This window comes from Patagioenas fasciata, chromosome 20, assembly GCF_037038585.1.
Source record: "Patagioenas fasciata isolate bPatFas1 chromosome 20, bPatFas1.hap1, whole genome shotgun sequence".
Classification (NCBI taxonomy): Eukaryota; Metazoa; Chordata; class Aves; order Columbiformes; family Columbidae; genus Patagioenas; species Patagioenas fasciata.
Window position 1 is genome coordinate 10,682,996 of NC_092539.1, and position 19,541 is coordinate 10,702,536.

Genomic DNA, 19,541 nt, shown 5'->3' on the forward strand with positions numbered 1-19,541 from the left:
AATCCATGCTTGGTTTATCTGTGTGACTGTCTCTGAAGATTAGGCAAAACCAATGGTATGGGCTAGATAAAGTGAACTGCTTCGGAGGGGTCTTCTGTCAGTCTGGAGATGTTCAGGAAAACGACGGCAGATTTTCATTAACCAGATTTGAGTGTAATGTCTTGTAATTTACTTTGCCCTGGTGGGATACACGTGCCTCGAGCAGACAAACAAACTGTAATGCGGTACTTTTCACCCAGTTCACTTCTGCAGGACTGGGCCGAACTGAAATCAGCTTAGCACCAGTATGGCAAAGTGCCTGTGGAGTGTGTTTTGTTTGTTATTTGGTAATGAGTTGAGTTTTGTGAGCGTTTCACAACTGGAGGGTTGTCTGGGAATTTAAATTTTCCTAACTGAGCCTTTCCAGCAGCTTCCCTGGCTAGCGATCCATTTTTGACGCTGCCTGCAGCAGCGGTGCCTGGAACGTGCTCCGGTCACATCTATGGACCCAGTCTGTAAATGAAAGAAGGATAAAATCCTTGTCCTTGGCCCCGCAGGGGGGACAGCACACAAGGTTTTCTTGCTCTTCCCTTGGTGGTGGCCGTTCTGCAGTGAGTGTGGGGGTTCTTACCGGCAGCTCTTGGTCTTCTGGTGGTTTCCTGAAGAGAATGGCGGAGGGAGCCGCAGTGCTGGGGGGGCGCTCTGTGCCCGGCAGACTTGCCTGGGCAAGGGAGTCACAGCCCCCTGCAGTGAGTTTCTAAATCTCTTTCGCAGGTGTGGAATGTGCTGTTAACATCAATGAGTGTGAGGAGGGTCCCTGCAAGAATGGAGCTGTCTGTGAGGATGGCATTGCTGACTATACCTGCCACTGTGCCCCTAGCCAGGATGGCATTGTCTGGGGAGGGAAGAACTGCTCTGTGAAGCTCACTGGGTGCCAGACGCATGACTGCCAGAATGAGGCCTTGTGCATCCCAACCTACCAAGCTGAGAGCCACGGCCACCTGTGCCAGTGCCAGCCTGGTTTCTATGATGCCACATGCTCAACACCAACAACGTTTTCCTTTGCTTCCAGAGGGTATCTCCCCATTGAGCTGCCCGTGAACAATCAGAGCAGGAGGGACGTAGCAGGAGATCAGCTTGCCAGCGTGTCCCTCCGGTTCCGAACCACCTTGCCCAGCGCCATCCTTTTTTACCGAGGCCATGAAGCCGAATACTTGTTCCTGGAGCTCTTTGAAGGCATTCTGCATGTGGGACTGAAGAGGGAGGATGTTGGGTACTCGCTGCTCCTGGAGGGGCTGCGAGTTGATGATGGCCAGTGGCACAAAGCTGAAGTTGCTCTGCACAGCACTGTGCAGCTGAAGCTCTGGCACGACTCTTGTGACGCGGGCGTCTGCCTGCAGAGCTCTCCCATCCCACACGGTGCGGCTTTGGTCCCGCACACCTTCCTGAACGTGTCTGTCGGAGGTGCCGAGGTTCCGATGGCCAACAACACACGGAGCCAGCAGGGCTTTGTCGGCTGCCTGCAGGACTTTGAGGTGGACGCTGCAGCCGTGCTCCCGGTGGATCTGCCCCTGGGCGAGTCGTCGCCGGTGGCGCGGGGCTGCGAGCGCACCGAGTGGTGCCTGTCCCAGCCCTGCTTGCACGGCGGGCTGTGCCTGGACCTCTGGACAACCTTCATGTGCGACTGCTCCCGGCCTTACGGAGGCCCAGCTTGCTCGTACGGTAAGTGCCGCGTGGTTTACATCTGCCAGGTGGTGCTTCAGAGACACCAGAGAAGCATTGAGGCTGGCTCTGAAAGCCGCATTTTCTACTTGACCAGTGAGAATACTAAAGCAAAACCCTCTGTAAATAACATTTTCATTGATCCCTTTTCTGTCACTTGCTCCTGCAGGAATGATTTCCAGTTTTGTGGTGCAGAAATTATTCCTTGTTGAGCCAGAATCTCTGACTTCATTATCAGATCTATGTGATTGCAGGAGGGCAGGGAAGTTGTTTGAAAAGTTGATCTTTTGAGTATGAATAGGAATGTTTTGCTTTATAGATAAAACACAGTGTTAAAGGAAGCTCTCTGGCAATTTTGAGTTAAAATCAAATCTATTTGCTTTTTTTCTTGTTCCTGCAAGGCTTGTATTAATGTGGTTCCAGTTTTTTGTTTCACTCTTGAGCCCTAAACAGGGCAAATACAAAGTTTTTCTGCTGTTACCAGATTTACAGACTTTAAAAGCAAATTTGTAGCTTACAAGTCCTTGATTAAATCTGCTGGGTGGCAGGGGCTCTGCTAGACTTGCTTTTCCTTCTTCTGCTACTTGGGTGTTTGGATTTATGCCCCGCAGAGAAAGCGAGGACACATTCACCTAGTTGTTAATTTCAGACCTGTGTGGGGAGAGAACATCATTAGCCTGGTCCACATTGCAGATGTTGGGAAGGTCTTGCCCCATTCATAAGGAGTGGCAGCTTAGAATATCTCTGTGCCACCTGCATCCCCCTTCTCATTGAACTGATGTGCTTTGCTTTTTCCTTCCAGAGCACCCAGCAGCAACATTTGGCCTGGAGAATTCCACCAGCTTTGCCTCTTTCACCCTTGCCGATGGCCTTGGTGCAAACTTCAACATCTCCTTTTTCATTCGTAGTCGGAAACTTAACGGTTTGCTGTTGCAAATCAGCAACGAAACAGAGCCCTGCCTCACCATGTACTTGAAGAACGGCAAGCTGAAGATAGAGACGGCATCTACAGATACTGTGACCTTACCAGAAAACTTGGTTGATGGGAGAAGACATTTGGTAGCTCTGTCTTTCCAAGCAGGAATGGTTGGTGCTCTCCAATCGGACACATACCTGGAGCTAGGACAGCTCGTGGCAAGACCTCTCTTAGCTGGATATGAAGTGTATGTTGGTGGACACCCGGACCCAGGCAGCGCTGACGTGTGGGGAGGGTATTTTAAAGGCTGTTTGCAGGACATCCGGCTGAACAGCCTCCAAATACAGTTTTTTCAGGTTGAGAACTACAGTCTGCCGCAGGAACTTAATGGGACTCACAGTGGTAACCTTGTGAGTGGTTGCATCTCTGATGACACCTGCAAGGTAGGACATCTCTCATTTGTCTCTACATCTGTGCAGTTGTTTATTATCGTTCTGTGATTACAGAACAGTTTGACTGTTGCTGATATTGGGAAGACGAATTTTTTTAAGTACGGAAGGACACCTGGTACCATTATGCCCCTACTTCACTCAATATGCTACATACAATTTAAGCACCAGGTTTTCTCCAGCTCCCCGTAGTTTCAGTAGTGTGTAGAACTGGGGCAGTCTGGCTCCGTTCAGCTGAGCCCACAAATGCTTTCCAGACTCCACCCTCTAACCAGTAACTTTCCCAGCTCCTCCACCCTGTTTCAGTTCCAAAACCACCTCTTGCCCCAGGAATTTGTTGCTCCAGCACCAGCAGTTCATGAACTGTCTCCACGGTGCCCTTAGCTCAGCAGCTGTCTCTCCTTTATGCCACACGTGAAGATGGGGAGGCCGTGCTCCCCCGTTCTGCCCTTGCTCATGGTGCTGTGCGTTACGGTCATGCCTCTGGTATGAGCTGTGTCCCTCTAGTGACAGAACTTTGGGGAGGTTCTCAGGAGCATTGCACCTTGTTCCATCGGTCCTCACCTTTGCTTTGGTGCTTTGTTCTTTTCCAACCTGATGGAGCTCTGCCTGGGGACTCTGTGGCTCAGCAGTGCACACGGGCAGAGGCAGGGGCTCAGGAATTTCTTGTGCAGAGACCCTCATGCTTCCTTCACTGCTCTTGAGTCACTATTTTAATTACTATTTAATTTTAATTTATTTAAGTGTTGCTTGTACTGATGTTTGTTGTCACGTTTGCTTCTACAAATTCTCTTAGATCTGAAGATGAACTACACTGCTCCTAAATTCCACTATTTTGTTTTTCAGTCTGAACCGTGTCAAAATGGTGGCAAATGCACTGTCACTTGGAATGATTTCCATTGCAGCTGTCCAGCCAATTTCACTGGGAGATTTTGTGAAGAGAGAGTCTGGTGTGCAAGCGACCCGTGTCCTGAAGCTACCACCTGTACAGATGTTCTCGCAGGATATGTGTGTAAGCTTCCTGCTCGTGTGTTGGTAGAATCCTCAGTGTTCAGTGTCTGCAACCACATTCCTGGTTTGTGCTGTCGCAATGACTAGAAACACATGCTGCAAAAAGGAAAGCGAGCACGATGCCCCGGTGCACGCTCTTGCAGGCAGCGTGGCCGCCGATCGGCGCCACAGCTTGGGGCAGAGCAGAGATGGTACGCAGAGGTGTTTCCTGTTACTTTGACTTGGTCAGGGAGGATTTTCAAGCAGTAAAAGGGGAATAGTTGTATTTTTGTGCAGTGCTGTGAGACTGATGAGCAAAAATTCCTACACAAGAATTATTATTATTAGAAGTGCAATTGTAAACAGGAAGAGGTTTAAGGATGTCAGCAGCTCGGCCTGTAATCCTGCTCACACTAAGCTTACATGATTCTTAGGGGAGAGAACCTGCCAGGAGTTTGCCATTGGTCTGTCTCAAACATGAAACCGTCTTTCAAATCCCTTATGCTCTACCCCTTTGTTTACAGGTCTGGCTAATGCAACATTCAACAATTATGCTGCCCTTGAATTTACCACCAATACATCAGTGACTAGAACGCTGAGCAGCGTCCGTGTGGATTTCAGAACCAGGGATGAAGATGCTGTTTTGCTCCGGGCTGTGGAAGAAGTGGATTCCCTGCAGATAGCCATTAAGAACTCCTCCCTGCTTGTTGACATCAGGAGTGGGAACAGCATCGAAGGCGTCAGCTTCCTGAGCCAGCAGCCGGTCACGGACGGCACCTGGCACTCCGTCTCTGTGGCTATGGAGGAGCCATCGGCGCTTTCCTCCCGCTGGCTGGTTCATTTGGATGGGTCAGTTAATGCGACTCTGCAGGGAAATGCCGGGAACTTGGACTTCCTAAAGAACAATGCCCTGGTGGTTCTGGCTGAGAATTTCACTGGCTGCTTAGGACAAGTGAAGATCGGGGGGATCTACCTGCCGTTCGCTGCCCACGTCTCGTACCCCCAGCCAGAACAGTTCCGCCAGGCCAGCACAAGGCCCGTCCAGCTGGGCTGCGCTGGGGCCGATGTTTGCGCCTCTGGCCCTTGCCTCAACGCCGGCACCTGCCAGGATTTGTTCAACGCCTTCAGCTGCGCCTGCAGCGCTGGCTGGGGTGGGCTGCTGTGCGAGTCCAACATTGACGACTGCCAGTCAGACCCGTGTGTTCACGGGGACTGCGTGGATGCGGTGGCGGATTTTCAGTGCGAATGCTTCCGCGGGTTCATCGGGAAGCGCTGTGACATCAACGTGGATGACTGCGTGCGGCACCAGTGCCTGAACGGAGCCACCTGCGTTGATGGGGTTTATGGCTACTCCTGCAAGTGCCCTCCTCAGTATTCAGGACCTCGCTGCGAGTAAGTGCTGCGGTCGGTTTGATGCGGGGTCAGAGGAGCCCCCAGATTTAAAAAAAAAATAGGTATTTACTCCTAGACTGACTATCAGTTTTCCTTCAACCAAGGGCTTGGTTGTATTTTGTGGCATTGGTCCTAAGACTAAGGGCATTTTTTCTGTGTGTTGGTTAAAAAAAAAAGGCTATTTAAGTATCCTGCTCCTTATCAAATGCCTCTACTGCTCAGCAGTGCGCATTTCATGATCCCTCTGTGGAGCTCACAACGAATTCAGTGGGCAATGAGTACAGAGTCAGGAAGAGGGCTGGGTTTGTTCTGATAAGGTCTATATTTATAACATTTTTATTAGTTTGGAAAAAATCCCACATATTTTAGTCACAAAGGTACGTCTCCCATCAGTAAAGGAAGTAGGAATCAACACGTTACTTACACTTCCATCTACTTGTTCAAATTGAACATTGAGATAAATACCTACGTGGCTGAGCTTTGGTTATCTCATCTGCTCAGGCCGAATTTCCTGCTCTTGCTCCATTCTGATGCAGTTACCTGGTACCTGCGTTATCCTCCCACAGCCCAGCGGTGCTGTGGTTTGGTGTTCCAGCAGCATCCCGTCTGTGTCTCTATCAGCAAGACCAGGCAACTGTGTGAGGAAAGTCCTGCTACTGCCGCAGCTCCTGCCTGTTCTCTGGGTGTGCTCCAGCTCATACTCTGATGTTGTGGACGATTTCTGAGACTATTTCCTTCTCCACTTGTGTCAGACTCCTTCCTAGCAATGCCAATGCTTGTGACCCTTGCCAGCCCTGTCTCCCCAGGCCTGAGTATGCTTTACTTTCCCCCAAACCCACCCATTCCAAGGCTGTTTGTTGCTTTCCCAGGTGGCCGTTCCCGCCCGAGCAGTGCGGTAAGAACTTCACGTGTCTGAACGGTGGCAAGTGCACCAGTGAGAGCTGGGGAGCCAACTGCACCTGCCGGCCCGGCTTCACGGGGAGGACGTAAGTGCAGCTCTTCTGGTGCCTGCCAAGGAGCTCGAGCTCCGATTCTTACACCAGTGGGACAGCTGAGCTGGTTCAAATGCTTCATCCTCTTCATCCTTTTGCCATTCAAACAACTGCTCCAAAACTGTAAACTAGCTGTTCCTTTTAGAAGGGGTGGGCTTGATATGATCCTGCTGATGACACCGATTTTTGCAGCATGAACTGCTGCTGAGTAGTTCTTGTGCCTCATGAGAATTCATTAACTGTGCTAGAGACCCAGATCGGCTCCAATCATAGAGAAATGACAAAAGGAGGATTGGTATCGATGGATAAATCTTTCATGTTGTTGGACCCTAGAGAAAGCACCTGAAAAACATGCAATGGGAACTTTTTGAATAATGGGGCTTTTATAGGCTGTATGATCTTGTGTTCTATGGCATAAGAACATAGGTGAGAAATTTTATTTAATACCAATGCATGTTTCCTTTCCAGTTGTCAAATCAATATAAACGAGTGTGATCCAAACCCCTGCCAGAACGGAGGCACATGTCAAGACTCCGAGAACAAATACGAGTGTGTGTGCAGTTCCAGCTACACCGGAGAGCGCTGCGACATCAACGTAAGCACTGCCCTTTGCTCTGGGAGCTCCCCTCTGTCCCCACAGCCCGTGCGTTGTGAGCAGCAGCAGGAGGCTCAGCAGAGCCCTCGGGTGCCGGGGTGTTAGTGACACTGCCCACGGGTTGCAGAGTCCCCACCTGTGTCCAGGGTGAAGCGCACTCAGGGACTCAGCTGGTACCAAAGCAAGCTGATGTGTGCAGTTATTGTTTCTTTGCCACGTTGCAGCATGTTGGTCTCCAGCATATAAGCAACTGTAGCAAATACTTCTCAGTATCTGCATGGGCTGCCCTATGGTTTTGAGAGCTCTCCACAACTTTCCTTAGATTTATGACTGCTTGGACAGTAATCAACCTGCTGCAGTTGGACTGCAGAAAGGAGGTATTACTTACATCTCCCCCACAGTTTCTCAGAGAATGGAATTTCAGCTGGCATTTATCTTGGATGAGATAGTTACAAAGCACCTTCCCTCTCCAGAGATCTGGGTAGAAATGGATGTTTGGAGAAGGGGAGTCAGATGAAGTCAAGCTTGAAGTTATTAAAGTACAAGTAACAAAGTAGCATCCTTTATCTGCCGAGTCTGGTTCTGACCCATGGGCCTGCAATGGGCAGCCTCAGCGACGCTTTTCCTCTTCTGCGGGAGCAAAGCGCTGCTGTTTGAGGCTGGAATCCTTCGTACACTCGCTTTTTCTCTGTACAGCTATTGCATGGGCAGGCAGCTTGTCTGGTAACCTGGGAATGTACTAACCCGTCCTGCACGGCCGTGCCGAGCTGGGGTTTGCTGCTGTTGCTGTTACTAAGGGTTCTGCGATGCATGTGCACGAGGTCCCTCCTGACATTTCCAGTTTGCATGCATGGACTCCCTCAGGCACCTCTGTCTCCTCTGTCCCAGGACACTTCTTGTAGGTTCCTTGTTTTCATTTTCATCATCCTCATGAGTTTTTGCAGAACGTTTCCTCTTAAAAGGTGCAGGCCTGCGGTGGGGCCAGGTGCTGGTGGCGTTTGCTGCACACAGGAGCTGCAGAAGCGAAGGAACGTTTGTTCCCCATGCTCTCCTGCTCCTTCCCCATCTCAGCAGCAGCAGCGGCTGCCGAGCAGGCAGCAGCCCCTGGGGTGCGCTGCTGGAAACTCCTCTGGTGCTGGTAGTGGGTGAGTAACCGCATGCTGAGCTTAGAACTAGAACTAACCCGCGCGCATGGCTTGAGTTGGGGCAGGCTCAGGGGTCAACTTCAGCCATTCGGAGATGGCACAAGGACCTCAGGGTGCCCTGTGAACATTCCCTCTGTGCTGCTCTGTGACATTGCCATAGACTGTATGGCATCCAACAGCTGCAAGTAATCAAGCTTGAATTCTTCTGGTTTTATCTGAAAGGTGGTAGATAGTATTTGTAGCAATAAGAAATATTTTTCATTTTTAGGAATATTGTAATTTTAAAGCTTTCTTTAATGACAGAAACTCCACCTTTTTCAGATGTTTCAGATTATTGTAATGGTATTAAATGTTCCATTGGTAAATCTGTTTATAACTCTGCCCCATTGACATCGGCTTCGGTAAAGCTGCCAGTTAAACAGTGTCACTAATGAGTGTCCCTAGTTTTGAATTAGAAAGAAAGAGTCAGAGTGTGTTACTGTCCTTTTAAGCTTGAACATGTTTTGCTGAGAGATGAAGGAATGAACGTGAGCATTCTGTGCAGGTGCCCTCGAGCCCTATACTTGTTCCTGGCTTGTCCTCTTCTGTCCAGGTGCAGACATTCTGCTTTTTATCTTCTTTTTTAGATTTTTTTCCCTCTAATCTGCCCATTTCGAGTTCTTCAACATAACTTACCATAACCACTGGAGTTTCATTGTTTCTCCATTAATTTCTTTTACAGAAAGGGACTCCAGGTGCTCTCTTCCCCTCCCCACTAATTGAAGTAGCTGTCCCTGTAGCCTGTGGCTCTTTACTGCTACTCAGTATTGGTCTCATATTCATGATTCTCACTGCAAGGAAGAGGCGCCAATCAGAGGGAACCTACAGCCCGAGTCAGCAAGAAGTGGCAGGAGCTCGGCTGGAGATGGACAGTGTCCTAAAGGTGCCACCCGAGGAGCGGTTAATATAGGCACTACCCTGGCAAGGAGATGCGCCTGCAGGGTCCGCTCTGACCTTGATCCTTCTCCAGCACTTGCAGCAGCACATCCACCCTATCTCAGTTCCCTAAGGCTCGGTAATGAAGACGTGGACGTAGACGCACGGGGCAGACTGTGTGCAATGGTGTGCAGCACTGGCCCTCAGGGAGCCTATGTCCCCTTTGCTGCTCGCGACAGCCCTGGCCGGTCACCCCAGAGCTGTGGCTCTGAACTCGCTCTGGCTCCATTCCGCCTCAGGCAGCAACGGCAGAGATAAATCTGCTTTAAAAGGCAGGGTTAAATTAGGCACTAATTTACAGTTGAAGATTTACAGATGCTTCTTAAGGAGCGTTGTATAGAGGGTACTTCTGATTGGTTTGTATATACTGTGCTGTTTTTATTGACAACTGAAACCCACTCAAAGCTTTTCCGGTTCAGGTGTAGGGGGTTTTCAGAAGGAGTCAGTCTGCAACAGCAACAGCAGCTGCGTCCTCCTGCCCTGTGACAGCCAGTGTTACAGGGAACTGTCAGGAATTACTGAAATCATTGTACAAATGGTTATGAAGTGATCTCTGTTAGACATTCCCATGGTACCACGCAGAACAGGCGCAGGCAGAGCGCTGGGTTTGGGGGTCGGTGCTGGAGCTGTCGGCAGGAACAGCTGCCAAATGCTGAACTCGGGGCTTGCGTATTGGGGGGAAGTGAGCAGAACGGGCACCAGCCGCCTTCTGAGTTCCCTGGGCCCTTGTGTGACAGGGAGGGGACAGCAAAAGGGGGGGGTGCTGCTGTCTGGCACCATGTCAGCACAGAGCACCTAGAGGTGCTGGGGCTGAGGGGTATGAAATGCTGCACTGTCCCCACGGGAGCTCTAACACCCTGTTCTACCACAGCAGCCAGTGTGGGCGCATCTTAGCAACTCCTCGGTGGTGGGAGCAGTCGGGGCTGCGGGGGCCGCCCTTCTCCTTGCAGTCGTTGCAGCCACGGCGATTGCCATGAAGAGGAGGAGAGCAACTCAGGGAACGTACAGTCCAAGCCGCCAAGAAAAAGATGGGGCTCGAGTGGAAATGTGGAATGTAATCAAGATGCCACCGACTGAGAGGCTGATCTAAGACCTGGGGTCACACAACAGGTGCCATGTCATCCTTTAACCATCATGGAACTGCTGCGGTGTCTGTCTTAGGTGTGGAGCTGTGGTTTTGTAAGACAGGTCTGTACGGCTTTAAACCATTACTACTCCATAGGTACAGGTGACCACCCGCTCTCCCTAGGCAGTAGGAGTCAACTGCTTGAAGGAGCCGGGTTATTTGTGTAACACGGGTCTGCCAGAGCAGGAAAGTCGGGCCGGGGGGGCAGTTCTGGAGGGGCCAGTGGGGCAGAGGCAGCGAGCGGCGGCGGTGGCAGCGCAGGAGGGTCACAGCCCCACTGCCAGCACCGCACGCTGTGGCACCAGCAGAGAGGTGGCCGGGCCACCTGTGCCCCTTGAGGAGTCACACGGGGCCTGCAGCCCTCGGAACTGTCCCTGCCACCCAGCACCAGCAAAGGTGCTGCACAAGTAAGTGACGCGGGTCTCATTAATAGGAATTAAACTACTGTATCAAGAAATAATGTGGATAATGTGGCTGTTTCAAAAAAGGTGTCTGTGCCTCCTCTGCAGAGCTAAGCCAGGTGATGGGGGGGATATTTCCCAGAGCTGCTGTCCTGCAGCTCGGCCAGGGTTAGCGTTAGTACCTAATACTGAGCTGTATTAGACACGCCTACTACATCTTTTCCGAAGAATAGGAATAATTTAAGTGCCTTTGTGAGACTGAGTTGCCAGTTACAGTATTAAGTCTGTGGAACAGAGGCTGTGTATATGCACAAACCCGCTCGCTGCATATGGGGCTGTGGGCTCAGTCACCGCGAGGAGCCGATGGCTCGAGGACAGAGCGTCCGCCATCCCCGGGGTGTGAGGGGGACACATTTCCAGAGCCCTGGGACAGACAGGCTGGGCCTTGTCATATAGGAGAGTGGAGTTTAGTTAACGTAACGGTGACGTTTAACACAAAACCGGGGTTTGTTTTGTAGCAAGACACAGCAGTCGATGTCCACATTGCCCTCAAAAGGATAATTATTTTGTGGCTTTACTTTTCCTTTGTTACTGATGTAGCTGTTAAATGTGCTATTTCTTCTTCAGTGTGATGTGGCAGAGCCTGTGGAAAGAAACGCAGCAGAGCAGGCCCAGCAGAGCAGGTAGCATTTCAGGATAATTACTACAGCTATTGATGAGGAATATTTTAGAAAGCAGTATCTGGTTTTTAATCTCCCCATACCATTAATGAGCAGGGTCTGACTCTGCCCGCTGCAGCTCATGGCTCTGCAAGAAAACATTGCTCTTCTGCTTTGCTCTTGGATTGATTTGTTTTGTACTGTAGCTGTAACTTTAATTCTAAGCAAAGGGAAAAAGCACAAAACTATTGATCAGCTCTGTCTGGTTGAGAACAGCTCTGCACACACGACTGCGGACAGAAGGTAAAAAAATGAACATTTTGGAAAATAGAAAAAAAACCCACCCAAACGACCCACCATTGGGAGCCATGACAGTATTTTGTGTGAGGTTTTTTTAATTCAGCCCATAATGATTTGTAACACACCTTCAGCAACCTCAGAACGCGCTTTGGGTGTCAGACCTGGCTAAACCTCCAGGTTGGTCGTTGCCAGGCCCGTACTTCTGCTTTTTAGCTCCGCTCCACTTTTTTGTGTTTAAATTGTAGAAAAATCACGGCAGCAACAGGATCTAAATGAACCAATATTACCCCACCTCTGTTATTTTGAGAAGAAAACCAGAATTGTGTTGCAAGAAGCGATGGGTACTAGAGCTGCTGAGCTATCCCCGCAGCAGTGAGGGCACCTGGAGCCCATGGGGGCCGGGGGACCGGGGTGTGCGGCTGGAGCAGCCGAGCCCGCGGTTTCAGTCCGAGCACCCACAGCCAGTACAAGCAAAAGTGGTAAATACGTCGTCAGTGTCTTGAGCATTTCTGCAAAATAATTTATGAAAGCGTTTTGTTTTGTTTTCAATTATGAACTTAACTTTCTTTTGATATTTAATGGTTGAATATATTTTTTCACAGAACTGGATTTGCTGTAGTTAATGATTGTGAGCCTGATTTTTTTTTGGTTTTTTTGTAATTGTAAATTTTATAACTTGTAAAAATTAGAACATCCTTCAAAAGAAATTTACAATAAAATTTGGTCAAAAATTTGCCTGGTTACCTTGTGATTGGTCTTTTTCCCAAAGAGTGACTTGACTTGATGCAAACCCCAACGCCTCTTTTACAGGGGCTGCCACAACCCGCTGCATTTTCTGTAAACCCATTTCACTGTTGATCTGTGACTTTATGAGCAAAGAGCCATGAAATACCCAGCGGGCGCCGGACCCTGCGCAGGAGCCAGGACGGGCCCAGCGGAAGCAGCAGCAGCAGCGATGTCCCCATGTCCAGCTCATGTCCAGCTCATCTCCAGCTCATCTCCAGCTCATCTCCGGCTCTGCCCAGCCCTGCGCAGCCGCAGGACCAGCCGGGAGCTCTTCCGCCCTCAGAATTTGCCCTGGATGTCGCCACAACCTTCTGCAGTTCCCAAAGGCCGCGGGGAGGCCGCGGCAGCTCCTGTCTGCACTGGCTCACTTTTGAAATCCCTAAAGCCGTTAACCCCCAACAGCTGGAAACCAAGAAGACTTTTCCAAGCCTGGATGTTCTAAGCAGCAGCAGCTAAATGGGCTTCTTGTTCACTACTAACCAGTTTAATTTGCTGATATCTGAAAAAAAATGACTTTGATCATAAACCCTGGATGAAGTGTACAAGGAGCAAAACACATTAAAAAAGGCATTACAAGTAAAGTAGATGGATCGGCAGTGCAGAGGGACAGAGCTCAGGAAGCTGTCCACCCCTTGAGGAGAGCGCGTGAACCATTCCCGTGGCTCAACAGGAACCGGTCCCCGCTGGGTAAGGGGAGATTAATGGCCCTGAGCTATCAGTTATTTGTTACTGACACACCGACCACCTCTGAACCAGAAGAACACCTGTGCAGATGTCGGGGGCGAAGGGAGAAATCTCAGCAGCTCAGCCATTCATTGCAGGTTAGAAAAACCCCTGCTGTGTGCAGAGAACTGACAAACCTCTCACAATTAACGTGTGTAATGAGGTAATGAGTTACAAAATGCTTGTCTTGACAGCTTCCAGTTCCAGTGTCTAAAATGTTCTTAATCTAAGGAGTGAACGAGATATAAAAATGGTTTTGGCAACGTACAGCATCAGAGACATACAACTTAAAAGTGTTGGGATATGTTTTGTTTTAAATAAAAGTTATTTCTAATGGAAGAAAGCATCTGTAAATAAGCAAAGCAGTACCAAACAAGTATGGTGAGGACAGGAACATGTACAAAGTTGAATATAAAGTCATTGATGAATAATAAACTTCTCATACAAAACCATCAAAAATCCTTCGACATGAGCAGAAGCAGCAATCGGCAACCGAGCTGCTCTCCCAGACGGGCACGGGCTGGTCACACCTTGCCCTGTTAGGAATGAGTCCCGTTAGGAATGAGTCCCGTTAGGAATTCCTGAGTTAACTAAGAGACCGAAGCGGTGCCGCAGGGGCCGTCTGCCCCTCCACGACCAGCAGAGGTACCTGCGGCTCCGGCTGCCAACGCTGCCCGCGAGCTGGGGCCGGACAAACCGCAACATCTCCCTTCCACCAATGCCCTTTCTGTTCAGCGTTAATACCTTCAGTGCCTCAAAGCTGAATAAAAATAATCAACTACATAAAATATTCCTTAATATGGGCAGAGTAAAATAACGAGAGCTGCGGAACGATGTGCAGTGATACAGAAGAACCTGAGCGCTTTTCTCTTTACTTAAGCATGTGGATAGGCCTACTCAGTGTGTCACCAGTGTGCAACACTACACGTTTTTAACAGAGTACCCGAATTCAAAAGGCATGTTGTATGCAGAGCTTCCAGTGCCTGTACATACCCACCAGAACTGAGAAAAATTTATCATATAGCAAAGGAGATCTGAAATTCCAGACAATGTAGATACAACACTCATATTCTGAACTGTATAAAACAAAGTCTAAGATAGTAGTTCCATTTTAAATATTTTACTATGCAATACTAAAACCATCTGTTGTCCAACACAAAAAGAAAATACAACCCCAGCTGAATGGCTTGTCAGAGTAACAGGACCTCACAGGGAGATGGAACAGCAATGAGACACTGTGAGCTTTCCCAAACCGGTGGCATTTCAGATATTAGGAGTGTTTTTCTTTTGTATTGCACAGACTCGCACGCGCAGCCATCTGCATACACCAGAGTAAGAAAACTTCCGAGATTATAGGAATAAAATAGATACATTGGAAATCAGATAAAGCTTTACAAGAATCTCCCCACGTGTCCAAAATGATTTCCTTTCTCAAAGGCTTCATGGTGATGTGATTACCTCTCCAGAGCAACATCATGTACATCAGATTGTGCCCAATACAAAACAACCAAAAAAGCACCGCTTCAGGAAAACAAAAATGATCACTGCAAGGACAGCGGCTCCCGGAAGGGACGCCAGGAGGATACTATCGCCACAAATGAGTGTCTCAGGAAACGCGACCAAACGTACCCTTGAACCTTTCCTTTGCATCTTTGTCCGTGGGGACCTCACCGTCCGTTTGCTGGTGCAATTCACGTCTCATCACACCAGCAAACGCTTCTCTGGGTGTTCAGACGGGCTGGGGGAGCCGAGCGCTCGGGCCCCGCAGCCCCGCGGTGCCGGCACCGACCGGCCCGTCCTGCCCCACCGGCCCGTCCTGCCCCACCGGCCCGTCCTGCCCCGCGCCGCAGCTCCATCCGCCTCAGCACCGAACTCAGGAGCCGGGAACTTTGTACCCCAGGGTTTTTTGCTTTTTTTGTTTGTAATAATCAAGTAAGATATTGTTACATCCCATTCATATACTGCCATTTATAATATTTATATATAATATGAACATACACATATATAAGAATTAGGATACTTTTATGGCCTCTATTTTCTGATGCATTTAACAAAAACAAACAAATAAAAACCTAAAAAAAAAAGGAAAACCAATTGCTGGTGTTTCCAGTTTCCCACCAGAGCTGCAGGACCAAACCCTGAGCAACTGCTCTGTGCAACGAGGAATTACGACAATTCTGCACCAGAGGGTCCCTGTTACCTCTCAGTGTCCGGATACCGGGGGAGGGAAATAAAAACTCTGCAACAAAAGCTCATCTAATATCTCACCTACGTGAATGTCTGTATTCAAGACAGGACAGACTCAGACCCTATCGGATTAACTCAGTGCAGCCCCCCAGTCCGGGTGTGTTTGCTGCACTTCACATGTGAAAGCAAAACATCCCAGCTGGAACACAGGACAACTGAACACTGTACCCACAGGCAGGAAAAGCCCCTCGTACAACGTGCGACGTTGTGCTGCCGGCTGGGCCAGGGAATGGAAATACAAGGGAAGGAGCAACTTCTGCACCGGCATGTTTGAAAAGCTACGTGTGGAAAACCCAGCTCAAGCCCAACGACCTCCGTGGTCAGCACAAGAGTCCTGGGGGTTTTCAGGGAGGGAGCGCTGGCGGGGACAGGACAACGGGGGAACTTGGGCAAAAAGCACTGGTGTGAGAGCTGCGGCGGGTGATGCCGCCCTGGCTCAGCTTCCCATCAAAGAAATGCTTGGGTTTATGCTGGCTCAAAAAAACAACAACAAAATCCTCTGTCAATTCCAAAGGGACATCAAAAGGCCACTGGGAGCGTTATTCAAAGGTTTCCCATCGCTTTCTGAGCTGTTCAACCTTACCTGGTGTGGATGACACGTCTTGCTTTGTCTTTTTCAATAGATCTTCAAATGGATCTTTAGTCTCCTCAGGTTTTGAGGATAGTAACACTGACTCTAAGCCCTTCACTGGCCTGGAGGGGATCAAAGGGGGTTCGTTAGACAGGAGAGCTAGCGCCAGTTTGGGATCTACCCTGGCGCTGCCCGGGCCCTGTACCGCTCTGGTTTGGGCGGGCGCGGCCGGAGCCGCGGGCTGGACGGCGCTGCCGGGGGCCGGGCCGGGGCTCTGCAGCAGGAAGGGGCGAGCGGGCGGCACGGCCGCGCTGAACAGGTTTGGCATGGAGAGCGTTGAAATGTTTGGTTGAGGTCTTTGTGGTGGGTAGAAGCTAGAATTAGGTGTTATGAAGCTAGAGCTATAAGCATGACCTAGAGAGGGGGTGAAAGAGCCCCTCGGGGGTCTAACTAGAGGCACCGAAAGGGCTCCCGGCAATGTCTGTGTGAATGGATTAGGAGGTGGCTGTAAAAAAGGGGGTGGTGCTGCTGGGGAGGGGTAACCAAGTGGCTGGACAAACGGTGCAGCGGGAGGAGGCACAAAGTCACTTGCCACCGAGGCGAAGGCGGCTGCAGAAGGCGCAGGGGCTGAGCTTTGCAGGCTGCGGGGACCTTGCTGCGGGCCAGTGCTTTGCCATCCGGCTGTTTTTAACGGATCCAGGAGATTAAGAAGGAAGTCGCTTTCATTACCTGTGTTCTCTGTCTTCACTTTGACAGGCTGGAGCATCTCAGCAGTGCTGGCAGCACTGGACAGAAGCTGAGATGGATGAGAGCAGTAACTTACAGACTGCTGGATTTCGGGCTCTAAGGAGACACTACCAGCTCCAAAGGGCTCTGGGAGAAGATCTGAAACCAAATGGCCACGTCCTGTACTGGGAGTGGTGAGGATGTCTGTCGGCCCAGCTGGAGCCTGATGCTTGGAAGCCCTGGGTGCTGGAGGTGGTGGCACTATCCCCAGCTCAGGTGTCTTTCTTCCCTGTGGCCTGGGAATGGTGATGTTCCCTTGAACGGCAGGGGTCGGTTCATCCTTCTCCGCGGGAGCCAGGACGCTGTCCCTGCTGCGGGGTCTCCTCGCTGGCGCCACGTCCCCCAGGGCGGCCAAGGGCCTTTCCGGGGAGCTCTGGGAGTACTTGGTAGGAATAGCCATGTCATCATGGCCCATGCTCCACAGCTTGTTGTAAGCGTGAGACAGCTTCATGGTCGGCACAATCCTGCTCCTCTCAGACGCGCCGAGATCCATTCTCTGCAAGAAAGCATTAACATTAACTTTCATCGATCTCCTCACAACACAGAGGATAAAGTGGAGACAGAGAGAAGAGGACGTGGCCACGGCGGAGGAGCAGCCCGGGAGGACAGGCAGAAATCAGAAGCAGGACTCTGCAGTTTTAATTCCAGTTCTGCCTCTAATGAGTCGTTCAGTCGTGACATTTTGTGGCACCTGTTGTTAGCCAAGTGCCTGTGTCTAAGGCACAGAAATTGAGAAGCCTTAATTGCTGCATGGAAAAAGCTGTCAAATGAAATATCTGGATAGAACACAAAATTAAATATTATTGTAAGATAGAAATGACATTTCTTTCTTCCATGTCACATGAAGATCTCAGAGTCTGTTTCAGTGTGGCACTTCCTATGCTGCATATATTCAGGGAAGTTCCTCAAAGAATCTCTCTTCTGCAATCCAGATTGTTCAAATGATGCTCAGACCAAAATGGCCAGATGAGAAAAAGGTCATTTAGAAACCATGCAGTTTGGAGGGGACCTGAAGATCCCCAGGTATTTGTCCTCAGCATCAGCTTCAAAGAGAACTGTGTGGGATTGCCAGTGGACAAAGGAGATTCTGAGGAACAGGGCAACTGTTTCTGCCTTTAGAAGTAAAAGCTGCAGTTTCAGTGGAGAAAGTTACTGACTTATAACTGAGTGCCCTGACAGCAGCTTCTTAATTCACACACAAATCCGGACACACATGAACAAATGCCCAGCAAATGGACGCATCTACCCAACAGTACGAAAATGCTCCTCAGAGAACACCAGCAGCCACCCGGGTTCTGTGCGAACCCCAGCACACACGCAGCCCCGTGCACACCTGGTAATCAAACGTGCATCGCTGATCCCCCTCTTCCTTGGGGGTCCGCAGGTCTTCCAGGCTCTTCGCTTGGCTGAGAGGCTGAGCCTGTGTTTCGACTTCCAAGTTCGGGAAAATGTCCTCGAGGAGGTTGATTTCTGTGGCCTTGCTCGAGGCGGCAGCGCGTGGAGCCAGAGGCTCTTTGGGTTTTTCTGGGCTGAGCGCCTCTTCCCCATCAGCACTGTCAGATTCCTTCAGGGCCCGGTAAGGCTGAGGCCTAGGAAAGAAACAAAAATCATGTTACAAATTACTGTCTTTTTAATTTAAAACAAAACAAAAGCCAGGTGTTTACTAAGGAGCTGGATGGCTTTACAAAAAGCTTTTGGATGGAAAAATACAGTTGATAGTGCCTTGTGAACAGCAGGTGTGTGAGCAAAGTGACCAAGGGGAGAAGGACACACAAAAATGATTCAGCACTCAAGGAAAAAGGCGTAAGTGGGAAGAACTCGGAGGAAAGCAGTGATTGTGCTCCATGTGCTCTGTGTGCTCCCTGTGCTCTGTGTGCTCCATGTGCTCCATGTGCTCTGTGTGCTCCCTGCGCTCCCTGTGCTCCGCGCTCAGCCCCTCGCACGGCAGAGCCGGCGCGGCTGCCCCGTGTTCCGCAGGCACCTACATTCTCTCGCTCCAAGCCAACTCAGCACAGAACAGAGTTCAGTGTTTTCCTGCAATAATTGGGAGCACTGCAGAGTTCCAATGATTACACTGGTGTCATCTTATCAAGAAACAACACAATCCATTATGGAGACACCTATTTTACATTTACAGCCAAGGCCGAGTTAGCAGGATGCTTTTCTTGCACATACCTCAGCATAAAAACGAACACCCGCAGTTTGCATACTGGTTCTGTGTACAGAGAGCAGCAGCACAACGCGCCTCCAATTAATAACAAGAAGTGCCACAGCTATCTGTGGTGACTGGCGTTTGACTGGCAGCCAGTTTTAGCGTGGCATTTAAACAAGGTTTCAATTAAAAGAAAATATTGGTGAGACCTGCAAAAACAGATACCATGGAAGAACCCTCCTCCTCTTTCCATATTCTATTATAATGCATCTATATCACGCACATTTATGAGCAGCCCATCTTCCTTCACTCGTCAGCACGCCAACCGCAGGCATCCAGCCGGCAACACCAGACTGCGATAATGCAGGTACAAGACAGACAGCTGATGTACACGGCCTTAGGAAGACGGGGCTGTTGCGAATCTTTGTCGTATCTTTAGTGTCTCACATGAGCTGTGCTCATCTGCTAAGCATTAAATCACACTGCAAAACAACCCCTGAGGAATATTCTGCAGACAACCCATTTTAGTGGCCTGGCCGCCTGCACCCAAACACCAGGGAGCGGGAACCCTTTTCTGCCTTTGCCGCTGAACCGGCTGCACTCGCCCTCCCGCCCGCCTGAACCCGCCTTCTGCT

At 49.9% G+C, this 19,541-nt stretch overlaps 2 protein-coding genes across 15 annotated transcripts in view; one reads left to right on the forward strand and one right to left on the reverse strand.

The window, feature by feature from the left end:
* Nucleotides 1–11,353, forward strand: part of CRB2 (crumbs cell polarity complex component 2) — a 50,170-nt gene extending 38,817 nt beyond the window's left edge. For 6 of the 8 annotated variants that reach the window (XM_065853982.2, XM_071817376.1, XM_065853980.2 and 3 more), the window contains 7 exons: nucleotides 754–1,701; nucleotides 2,504–3,060; nucleotides 3,913–4,078; nucleotides 4,581–5,448; nucleotides 6,318–6,434; nucleotides 6,909–7,035; nucleotides 8,902–10,167. In XM_065853982.2, the coding sequence (XP_065710054.2) occupies nucleotides 754–1,701; nucleotides 2,504–3,060; nucleotides 3,913–4,078; nucleotides 4,581–5,448; nucleotides 6,318–6,434; nucleotides 6,909–7,035; nucleotides 8,902–9,129 (3,011 nt within the window). In that variant the 3' untranslated portion in view covers nucleotides 9,130–10,167. Of the gene's footprint in view, nucleotides 1–753; nucleotides 1,702–2,503; nucleotides 3,061–3,912; nucleotides 4,079–4,580; nucleotides 5,449–6,317; nucleotides 6,435–6,908; nucleotides 7,036–8,901 lie in introns of all 8 variants that reach the window. The other 2 variants (XM_065853981.2, XM_071817375.1) reach the window with 2 other exon arrangements.
* Nucleotides 11,354–14,254: 2,901 nt separating this feature from the next.
* DENND1A (DENN domain containing 1A) overlaps nucleotides 14,255–19,541 on the reverse strand; it is a 139,023-nt gene continuing 133,736 nt past the window's right edge. For all 7 annotated transcript variants that reach the window (XM_071817390.1, XM_065853561.2, XM_065853558.2 and 4 more), the window contains 2 exons: nucleotides 18,088–18,343; nucleotides 14,255–17,250 (listed from right to left, as the gene is read on the reverse strand). In XM_071817390.1, the coding sequence (XP_071673491.1) occupies nucleotides 15,937–17,250; nucleotides 18,088–18,343 (1,570 nt within the window). In that variant the 3' untranslated portion in view covers nucleotides 14,255–15,936. The remainder of the gene's footprint in view (nucleotides 17,251–18,087; nucleotides 18,344–19,541) is intronic.